Source organism: Euprymna scolopes, chromosome 40, assembly GCF_053919585.1.
Source record: "Euprymna scolopes isolate OS-2025 chromosome 40, ASM5391958v1, whole genome shotgun sequence".
Taxonomy (NCBI): domain Eukaryota; kingdom Metazoa; phylum Mollusca; class Cephalopoda; order Sepiida; family Sepiolidae; genus Euprymna; species Euprymna scolopes.
This window is the reverse complement of record NC_136521.1, coordinates 10609504-10621526: the sequence shown is the minus strand read 5'-3', so window position 1 is coordinate 10621526 and position 12023 is coordinate 10609504. Positions and strand designations below refer to the sequence as shown.

General features: G+C 34.9%; 1 protein-coding gene across 2 annotated transcripts in view; it reads right to left on the bottom strand.

Annotated features, from left to right (window-relative positions):
* The window catches only part of LOC145265362 (plexin-A4-like), a 281103-nt gene that overhangs the window by 47785 nt on the left and 221295 nt on the right, over nucleotides 1-12023 (bottom strand). For both annotated transcript variants that reach the window (XM_080121145.1, XM_080121146.1), the window contains exons 11-15: nucleotides 11077-11193; nucleotides 9357-9461; nucleotides 7360-7459; nucleotides 6228-6394; nucleotides 2152-2303 (exon numbers count right to left, since the gene is read on the bottom strand). In XM_080121145.1, the coding sequence (XP_079977271.1) occupies nucleotides 2152-2303; nucleotides 6228-6394; nucleotides 7360-7459; nucleotides 9357-9461; nucleotides 11077-11193 (641 nt within the window). The remainder of the gene's footprint in view (nucleotides 1-2151; nucleotides 2304-6227; nucleotides 6395-7359; nucleotides 7460-9356; nucleotides 9462-11076; nucleotides 11194-12023) is intronic.

The following is a 12023-nucleotide window of genomic DNA, read 5'->3' as shown; positions in this document are numbered from 1 at the left end:
TATATTTGCCATAAAAAACGTAGTCATAAAAAATGTACAAAAAAGTTTCCGCAATTTCCTTTAAAAAAATGTTTCCATCTAATGAAAATATCGCTGGTTCGTTGGTTTTAGTGTCGTAAATTATGATTTGAAAGCAGAAACGATTTTCTTAATAGTCGCGTAAAAACTACATTTTGCATTATTAATGTTATCGACTTTGTTGCATTAAAAAAAAAGCAAACGTTGCAGCTTTTTTTTTTTTTTTTGATTTCATAAAAAAATAGCGTCGGATTGAACATCCTAAATTATGAGATAAAAAAAATGAACAAATCTCGTAGTTAACGAGAGTTATCTCCCTCTGCATAATCCGCCCGGCAATTTTTTTTTTTTTACCTGGCAACGTCCAGTATGTACAGCAAGTACATTTAATAATAATGTCATTTTGTCTGTTTGTTTGTACAGGGTATACAAAAAGTCACTGAAGTGTTTGGAATTTAAATACATTCTTTATTTTTGACGATATCTGTCTGCAATTTTAACACAATCTGACTGAGACAATGGGAAATTTAAAAAAGAATGCTAAATTCAGACAATCTTTATTTATAAAAAAAACTAATGTCTTTTAAATGTTGCCCATTTTCAGCTTTCGTATATTTGTGCTCTTTCCAAAACATTATTCATGACTGATTGCAGAATCTCTGGATTGCGATTTAACTCCCCTATTTCGCTCCTATCTATGTTAACAAACTCCAAACCCTGCAAGAATGGAAGGAAAACATCAGGAACGAAATAAACAGAGTTAAATCGCAATCCAGAGATTCTGCAATCTGTCATGAATAATGTTTTGGAAAGAGCACAAATATACGAAGCGGAAAATGTTCAACATTTAAAAGACATTATTTTTTATGAATAAAGATTGTTTAAATTTTTCATTTTTAAAAATAATTTCCCAATGTCTTAATCAGATTGTGTTAAAATTACAAAAAGATATCAAAGATAAATCATCTATTTAAGTTCAAAACACTTCAATGACTTTTTGCACACCCTGTATCTACCAAATTGCATTGGCACTACCTTCAAAGAAATCAAACTTACATACTACACAGAATGATTTAAGCAAACTACAATATCATTCGTAAATGATATGCTGTCAGAAATCAATTCCAAAGTGAACTATATGCATGAGTGTTCGTGTTACAGAGAGAATTTTTTTATATACAAACATCGCTCCAGACAATGCCTAAAGCTACTTGATGTAAGTAGCTAAAAAAAAAAATACTACTTCAAGGTAAAAAAAATTGCCAACGATGTGTTAGAGGGAATAGGTTCTGGCCCAGAAAACAGTAATTCTTCCTCCTTTGTCAGAAACAACATCCATGGAATGTGAGAACTAAAGGATAAAATATGGGATAGCAGAGTTATATGGCTGCTGAAATTGAACCCAAGGTCCATTTTTGAATCTCCTTAAGTTATAACGTGGGGTCAAGTTAGTAAAGAAACCTTGAGACTCGAACAAGAAACAACCATCTATATAAAACCCTTATCCCTGAGTGGCTTCCGGGCCTTGATATCTATATAAAAGCCAAGTACGTCCAAGGATGGAATACTGTTGCCATATCTGGGCAGGAGCTGCTAAAAACAGCCTATCCTGCCTTGACAGAGTACAAAATAGACTTTGTGGCTTAGTGGGGGATGCCCTTTTCTCTACCCTGCAACCTCTCTCCCACAGAAGAGACGTTGCGAGCCTATCCTTGTTTTATCGTTATTTCAATGGCAGGTGCTCGTCTGAACTCCAATCTCTGGTCCCCCCTCGCCAATCTTTCACGAAAAACACCCGTCTGGCTGAATCCACTGTGAAAAATTTCCCCCACTCTATATCTGTGCCTAAATCAAAACGCGGATTCCATGAACAAAGCTTCTTTCTTAGAACTGCACGCCTGTGGAACTCTGGTCTGTCTGCCTGCTTCCCACCGGACTACAACTTGGATGTCTTCAAGTCCAATGTTAACAAATTCCTAATGCACCGCCCCCTTAAGTAAACACTTCATCAAATCTCCACACTAACGTAATGTACTTGCAATAACCCTTATCCCTGAGTGGCTTCCGGGCCTTGATAAGTGGTGATCACTGTGTAAAAAAAAACAAAACTATCTGATAATTTCACGTTCTTACCCCGAGGAAGGCTGGTAGTCGGTCGATAAAACTTTGCAGTCAACGCCAGCCACGGTCACTTCTCCACTCAGGTCTGACAAATGTTTCCCAAGATTGATGCCCGTCACCGATACGACTGTCCTACCGCCAATCGGACCACTGCCTGGACTGAACTGCAAAAAAAAAAAAAGAAAAAAAAAAAAAGAAAAAAAAAAAAAGAAATCAAAGTCAAGCAAAACTTAAACGAATATTAACCTTTGACCTAGAAACGTCCTTATGTGAAAACGTATTATAAAGAGTAGGGGATTTAGACCTGTGCACCATCAGTTAGAATCAAAACCAAATCGTTGGTAGTGGTAACTTTACCAGCTTTAAATGTTTCGGTTTCGATTCTAGCTGATGGCAGCTAAATACTGTTTTTTTTTTTTACTTTTGAAATCACGACTCTATAATAATATATACAAAATCTGGATGAATTGCCATATCATATTTAAGCGTATTTTATGACCGAGCAAAGCCTCCACCCCTGCTAGTGTTATATGAATAGCATATAGATTATAACACTGAAAATAGCAATTCTTCACTCTTTGTCATATACTTCACTCAACGAATGTGAGGACTAAAGAACAAAGTAAGAAAAACATAAAAATATAATAAAACATGGGAGAAACAAGAAAAACATAAACTCTACTGTTTCATATATATATATATATATATATATATATATATATATATATATATATATATATATATATATATATATAAATATATATCGGCTGGATTCTGTGTGTGTTTTTGTTGTGACATCACCGACCCTCTATATACTATGGTCCCCATTGTACGTTCTGTCTAGGCTGTCCGTAAGTCAGTTCATCTCAGTCTCCCGAATCTCACAAGCAAGCCATGATCCATCTTCAAATGTGTCCAAGCTCCTACTGTTTAAGCGTCCAACTCAGCTCTCAACTGACTGCCGTAAAGTCTCAAATCACGACTGTCGTAAAAACTCATTGACTGTCATTAAGTCCAGCTTTGAAGCATTGTAAGTTTTAATTGAATTCAGCATGAAATAATTTCAGTATGGTTAGGATTATCCGAAAAATACATGAATAATTTTTTAATAGGATATGTACAAAGGCAACACTGCGAGATGGTAACTTTGAGTCAGTAATCATACTGCAACAAAGTGCATACATACTTATCCTATGTTCCTTATGACATGTTAAGTAATGTCGAGCGGTACACGAGCACAAGAAAAATGGCCGCATAGCAAAAACATTGCGCCCATTTGTTCTTGTGGTAGTGTACCGCTTGACATTACTTGTTTTTTTTTTTGAACTGAAAAAGCATGTTACATTAAGTAAAAACACTAAACACTTATTCAGCTAGCTAGAAGAGTAACCTATCTTGCCTTAGGTAACATTTATTTGTTACATATTTGATTTTTTTACCACGTTTTCGAATCGTTGAGGATTGTAAAACATACCTAAAATTTTGACTGGAATTTACTTCAACATTGAATAAATTGATTGCAATTTATTTCAACATTAAATAATCTCAAGATGGTTAGGGCTAAGTTTGATATTAAGTTTAACAATACAACCAAACCCATAGCGTAGTGGATAAAGTACTTGATATTATCACAACCACTCAATGCACTTTGTGTCTAGCTAAGCCACAGAGACACAAAGCAAGCTTGTGTGGTAGCACACACATGCAGAATAAGGTCATCAGGCACACGACACAATGACATGACATGACATGACCTGACCTTCAATTCCAGTGACACTTAACTCTAGTCTTCTTTTTTTTTTTTAATAAAGAATCACCACTTATCAAAGGCCCAAATGCCTCTCGAGGATAAGGGTTAAAGAGTGTACATTGGTCAAAAGGACAATATAGTAATCGTTAGAAGTGTAAATTTGGTAAATTGGATTACTTAAGGGGAACGGCTAATCAAAAACTTGTTTACATTGGACTTGAAGATGGCCATATTGTAGTCAGCTGGAAAGCAGGTAAACGGAACAGAGTTCCACAGGTGTGCAGTTATTAGAAAGAAGCTTTGTTCATGGCATCTACGTTTAGGTTTAGGCACAGATAAAGAGTGGGGAAAATTATTGAGAGTGTTTTCAACTAGACGAGTGTTTCTTGTGAAAGTTTGGCAAGGAGGGATCATAGGTTAGAGCTCAGACGAGCACTTGCCATGAAAATAACGATAAAACAAACACAGGCTCTCAACATCTCTTCTGTGGGAAAGAGATTGTAGGGAAGAGGAAAGGGCTACAAAGTCTATTCTGAACTCTGTCAAGGCGGGATAAGGTCTTCCTAGCAGTTCTTGTCCAGATGTGACAGCAATACTTCATCCTTGGACGTACCTGGCTCTTATATAGGTAGAGAATTGCATCAGCAGTGAGATATCTACTAGATCGATAGAAGGATCCCATTTGTTTTTTCCCTTCTCTCTCTCTCTCTCTCTCTCTCTCTCTCCTGGGTACCAAGCTGGTCACACATAAAAATTTGGACACTCTATGAAGATGCAGTCGAAAAGCAACAAACAGACTTATAAGGTAAGGCGATTTGATTCTTCACAAATGTTAATATCGACCAAGAACAATCAATCATAATGACTTATCAAGAACAATCAATTGTTCCTAAAATACAACAAAACGAACTTTAATAACACTTGGTACACACAACGAACCTTTCAAATTAACTTTTTTTTTTTACATGGTAGTCACCACTTATCAAGGCCCGGAGGCCACTCAGGGATAAGGATTATTGCGTGTACAGTTATCAATGGGATAATATCCTAGTAATCGTTACTAATGGAGATTTGATAAAGTGTCTTACTTAAGGGGGTGTTCATCAGGAATTTGTTTATGTTGGACTTGAAGACATCCAAGTTGTAGTCAGGTGGGAAACAAACTTTAATAACACTTGGTACACACAACGAACCTTTCAAATTAACTTTTTTTTTTTACATGGTAGTCACCACTTATCAAGGCCCGGAGGCCACTCAGGGATAAGGGTTATTGCGTGTACAGTTATCAATGGGATAATATCCTAGTAATCGTTACTAATGGAGATTTGATAAAGTGTCTTACTTAAGGGGGTGTTCATCAGGAATTTGTTTATGTTGGACTTGAAGACATCCAAGTTGTAGTCAGGTGGGAAACAGACTTTAATAACACTTGGTACACACAACGAACCTTTCAAATAAGCTGAGCCTATTTGTGTGCATCACAAAGATGTTTTCACATTATTTTTACTTTGTTATAAATGAATGTTTCTTGTAAATTTTGTAACTTGGTATTTGGTTGTAATTAATTTGAGGTCGGAGTTTTGAACACGTTTTTCGATTCTTTACTGACCGGTAGCACCGATCTCGAAAATTGGTGATCGTGACGTGATCCCGGTTCAATACAAATCTAGTTGTAAGTTACACTCTTTGTGAGGTTGAAGGTTCAGCCCTCAGTGAAAGCAACACACAAAAATACCATTGTGAATTACTTAAGACTTCTACCCAGTCATGGCTGACAGAACAAGAATAAGAGCATGCTACTGCATGGAATTCACTGCAGATTCCCCGAGTTTGACAGAAAGATTCTCTGAGTCCAACAAAAGGATTCCCGAATTCGACATAAAGATTCTCGAGTTCGACAGAAAGATTCCCGAAGTCGACATAAAGATTCGCGAGTTCGACAGAGAGATTCCCTGAGTTCAACAAAAGGATTCCCGAATTCGACATAAAGATTCTCGAGTTCGACAGAAAGATTCCCTGAGTTCAACAGAAAGATTCCCGAATTCGATAGAGAGATTCATGAATGCGACAGAAAGATTCCCGAATTCGACAGAAAGATTCCCGAGTTCAACAGAAAGATTCCCGAATTCGACAGAAAGATTCCCGCTGAGTTCGACAGAAAGATTCCCGCTGAGTTCGACAAAAAGATTCCCCCTGAGTTCGACAAAAAGATTCCCCCAAATTCGACAAGATACACCTAAAGAAGGTCGGAGGTTACATCAACCAAAACGTTGTGTGAATAACAATCAAGATGAGAACAGTAGTCCGAAGATAAAACGGACAACTAAACAAGTCTTACCCTGAGGATCCGTGGGTTCGGACACGTGTCTGTACGTCCCAAGTAATTCTTTGTACACTTCTTCGACAGGGTACATGTTCCTGTGCACCAAACACAGTCATACTCTTCATCCATGCTTAAGCATTTCCCACAGTTTGTCACCATCAGTGGACATTTGTAAACACGAACTGCAAAAAAAAAAAAAAATATTAGTTAAACAAAAGAGAAATTGTAAGCAGAAGCAACATGACTTTGCTCGTACTTCAGTAAATCGTTTTTAATACTAGTTTTTAGCCAGTTTGAGAAATTGTCTTCATATAGATGGGCTGCTGTATAGCCTCCTTCCGGTCGGATTACTGGACAGTTTAGGATCTGGTAGTCTGTCCTGCGGAGGGGGGGGGGCGTCTTTGCACCTTGGGCAGATTGTTTTTTTACTTCAGTCTGCAGTGTCGGGTGTTCTGATCCGATTTTCGGCTACCCACTGGTTCCTACTATTTGTAGGAAAACCCTGGGAGGCGCAAATGGAATGTGCTCCAATGAACTTACCGCACTTGTGCCCCCTTTCCTCGATGTACATACCTCGACTAACCTAACAAGCATCAAAATCACACCCCTTCATTGTTGAGATCCCTGGATGCTGGAAAGCCTTCTACTCTCATAGTTGAACTGCTAGACTTTGGAATTTTTTCCTGACTATACTAACCTGCAGAACTTGTAAAGAGTAATGTGAACAAATTTCTCGTTGTTCAACTCCCCACAGTGCCCTACTAGACACGATCCCAAATAGTAGCTTCTTATGTCTAAACTTAATTAAACTTACGTCACTTCCGGTTTGGCGATAGTTAGATGGACACGTGACTTTTTAAGTGCTGTCGAGACGGAAGGGTAACGGTAATAAATGTTTTTGTTAAAAAAGAAAAAAAAATGTCGACCCGGATTTTATTTATTTCCTTTGATTGTAACGGCACACGTTACAATAAGGTGTTTCGATTCTCTATCACACTTACGTCATCAATTTTGGGGTTAAAAAATAGGAGGCTTTACATTTGGGATGACCTTCGAAATATGCTGCAATCTCACGTTGTATGAAATAAATAAATAAATAAATAAATAAATTATGGAGACGTCAAAGAAAAACGTATTTCTTATTTACCTTCGATGTTGTCCGGGTTGTCAAGTTGTAGATTCTTTTTTCCCCACGTGACTTGGAAAGATGACGTGGCGTACGGGATTTCTTTGTCGGCATACGTGAACTGGGAAGAAGAAGAAAAAGAATGAATTCAGAGAGAGAGAGACAGAAAGAGAGAGAGAGAGAGAGACAGACAGACAGAGAGAGAGAAAGAGAGGGGGGAGAGAGAGAAAGAGAGAGAGAAATGAAAAAAAATTGCATGATGTTTGTACTCGTGAGGAAACGCAATATCATATTCCAAAAATCATGTAAATTGGTCAAATAGTTTTATTTTTTATAAAGAAAATCATTTATACACGATTAATAGGAATTCGTGGGCATTACAACAAAAATCTCGTAAGTTTGAATTATTCTTGCGTTATCTTCCTTGTTTCTTGAGATTATTTTGAAGATAGCGACGCGTGACAGTCGCTGTTGTCTTACGCATAAATTTGATTTTTCTTAGTTTATATATCTATAAAAATGAGAATGGGTGTGTGTGTGTGTGTGAGGACAATTCTCAACCTACATACCCAACGAATTTTTTATTTACAGACTTGAATTTGGTATATAGGGTATTCAGACACGTGGAAAACTTTTTAATCGGTTTTTATCCGAAAAAAGGGGTTGCTAAGGGGTAAAAATTGAAAAATTGGTACTACGGAATCACCGGATTTTTATCTGTTTGTCAACTGTTTCACGAATACGCATGCGTGAATCATTCACATGGCAGATTACTAAGAATAAGAATAAGTAGGTTTGAAAACACGTTTTTAAGATCCTTTTAAACTGGCCTAATGGTTATCGTGCTTGACTCAGTGTCTTTAAGTTTTGGTTTCAATCTCAGCTTTTTTTTTTTTTTTTTACTTACAAGAAGTGAACTGTTTAGAAAAAAACACAATGCTCGCATGCACATGTATCAGGTTCTTTCCATTTTTTCACGTCATTTTTTTAAAGGAATTTAACGTTACATTTAATTTAACGTTACATTTAATTTAACGTTACATTTAATTTAACGTTACATTTAATACCTATGGTATTTCTGTTCATAAAGAAATCAGCATTAATTAAAATATAATATTTATGCATATTTTATGACCGGGCAACGCCAGGTGACCTTTTTGTTTAAAATAAAACCACTTGGTCAATTTACGAGATTTTTGGAATATGTTATTTTCGTTCCCTCATGGGTATGTACATCATACAGATTTTTCTTTATTTTTTATTTTTTAATATAGGGGCTATTCTGGACAAGAACCGATAAAATGACGTCAACAATAAATGATAATAAAGTGTATCCATATATTATTTAATTGGAATTCATTATTGAGATGAGTATTATTTATTTATTTATTTATTGCGGACTATAATCCTCATCTTTATTAGTTGTTGTTTTCACGACGTTTCGGCCAACTATTCCTCTGGCCTTCGTCAGGTGGTAACTGCGATGGGATAGGAACTCTGAATCTCCTAACTGCATTCTCAGCAATTACTGCCATCCTTCGGTGCCCATGGCGCAGTGGATAGAGATGTTGAATCTCTATGGTTCCAGGTGAGAATTGTCTGAAGATAGCGGTTTCAATCCTACCCAAAGCCGGCCAGAGGCTTACTTGGCCAAAAACGTGGTGAGACGACAACAACTATGGAAGGCAGTAATTGCTGAGAATGCAGTTAAGAGATTCAGTCGCAGTAACCACCTGACGAAGGCCAGAGGAATAGTTGGCTGAAACGTTGTGAAAACAACATCTAAGAAAGATGAGGATAATAGTCCGCAATAAATAAATTAAATTAAAGTGTATTTAGTTTTTAAAATTTACTGCAGTTTCACGGTATCACCGATCGTCAGAAATGTTCATTACAAGCAAGCAATTGATTTCATTTCTGATTATCGGTGATACTGTGAAAATGCAGTAATTTTTAAAGCTAAACACATTTTTATTATTATTTGTTGTGAAAGGAAATAGATGCGGTGAATATCTTACCTCTGTGGTTTGGCAGATGAGGTCGTCATCGTTTATTTTGGCGTTCACAGTTTTTTTCTCGCCCAGAAGAGAGAAATGACATTTCAATCCTTGTTTCTGGTCAGGCTAAAAAAGATAAATAAAATAAACAAATGGAATAAATAGGATGTAAAAAAAAATGGGTATTTTAATTTTTTTTATTAAAAGAAGTGCTACATTTCTCATTTTTTTTTTAAATTTCAAATTTAACCTGACGAAATAATGCTTTCAAAAACGTGATTAACTCGTTCAATATGTGTGCCTTAATTTCAAATTTAACCTAACGAAATAATACTTTCAAAGACGTGATTATCTCCTTCAATAATTGTGCCTTAATTTCAAATTTAACCTGACGAAATAATGCTTTCAAAGACGTGATTAACTCCTTCAATATTTGTGTCTTAATTTCAAATTTAACCTGACGAAATAATACTTTCAAAGACGTGATTACCTCCTTCAATATTTGTGCCTTAATTTCAAATTTAACCTGACGAAATAATACTTTCAAAGACGTGATTAACTCCTTTAATATTTGTGCCTTAATTTCAAATTTAACCTGACGAAATAATACTTTCAAAGACGTGATTACCTCCTTCAATATTTGTGCCTTAATTTCAAATTTAACCTGACGAAATAATACTTTCAAAGACGTGATTAACTCCTTTAATATTTGTGCCTTAATTTCAAATTTAACCTGACGAAATAATGCTTTCAAAAACGTGATTAACTCCTTCAGTATTTGTGCCTTAATCTCAAATTTAACCTGACGAAATAATGCTTTCAAAGACGTGATTAACTCCTTCAATATTTGTGCCTTAATTTCAAATTTAACCGGACGAAATAATGCTTTCAAAGACGTGATTAACTCCTTCAATATTTGTGCCTCATATATATATATATATATATATATATATATATATATATATATATATATATATATATATATATATATATATATATCCCCAAACCCTCTTGCCTTGATAGAGCGGAGACTAAAACTTGCTGCCATAGTTTCAAATGATCTGAAATAACAGCAAGGGGAGACTTGATTCCAAATATTTCTCGTATGTTATATCTCCTCCTCTTTTGGAAATAGTGTACGATTATGAATATCTCCAGTATCAAATAATCCTTATACATTGTGAAATTTACTTTATGTATGAAAATCAAAGAGGGCAAATGATGGACTTAGTCATTTCTGTTTTTTGCATAGTGCAGTACTCAAATTTACATATGTTAAGGCCGAAAACTGCAACGTTTGTTCATTTTCACCAGGATTCGACGTCTCCTGGGAACTTTTGGGGAGAAATGGGAGTGGGGGGGGGGGAACAAATGCTAAAGTTAGTCATTTTTTATACTTTGTTCACTGGGGACTCACGGGGTACCATACATACTTCACTTGTTTTTTTTTTTTTTTTGCATTCTGTCCCCAAAAATAATAAAAAAAACAACAAATGGTTGGTGGTAACAATGCTCAACAAATGTAGCTACTAATAAAAATCTATATATTTACTGGGTGACGGACTAAATAACAGAGCCGAAAACAAAAAGAAAAAAGAAAAAGTTTTATAAAATAAAATATGCATCAAGTGCGCTTGAAAGCCAAATCACAACGTAATATTAGGAAAATAAACAAATATTTTACTTGTTTGAAATTTATAACATAAATATATTTCAGAAATATACTCTATGTTTTACTTACTTCCAAATTGTGCACTTTTACTTTGACCTGCTTCTTCTCGCCCGAATGGACGACAATGTCCGATGAAGGACTCACTAGACGAGGGCACAAGTCTGATTTTCGCACATCATTCTGAGGCTGAAAAAAAATATACAAAACAAAAAAAAATCATTTTGTGACTGAAAAAATATATACAAAACAAAAAAAAATCATTTTGCGGCTGAAAAAAAATATACAAAACAAAAAAAAATCATTTTGTGACTGAAAAAATATATACAAAACAAAAAAAAATCATTTTGCGACTGAAAAAAAATATACAAAACAAAAAAAAATCATTTTGTGACTGAAAAAAAATATACAAAACAAAAAAAAATCATTTTGTGACTGAAAAAAAATATACAAAACAAAAAAAAATCATTTTGCGGCTGAAAAAATATATACAAAACAAAAAAAAATCATTTTGCGGCTGAAAAAAATATACAAAACAAAAAAAAATCATTTTGCGGCTGAAAAAAATATACAAAACAAAAAAAAATCATTTTGCGGCTGAAAAAAAATATACAAAACAAAAAAAAATCATTTTGCGGCTGAAAAAAAATATACAAAACAAAAAAAATCATTTTGCGGCTGAAAAAAATATACAAAACAAAAAAAAATCATTTTGCGGCTGAAAAAAATATACAAAACAAAAAAAAATCATTTTGCGGCTGAAAAAAATATACAAAACAAAAAAAAATCATTTTGCGGCTGAAAAAATATATACAAAACAAAAAAAAATCATTTTGCGGCTGAAAAAAATATACAAAACAAAAAAAAATCATTTTGCGGCTGAAAAAATATATACAAAAAAACAAAAAAATGAAAATATTGCCAGACAGAATTGTTTTGTTAAATCACCAAAGTTAAGAGATGCTGAGCCTGGTAATGAGTAACCATTTGGAAATGCCAGTGCATAAATGTATTGCTGG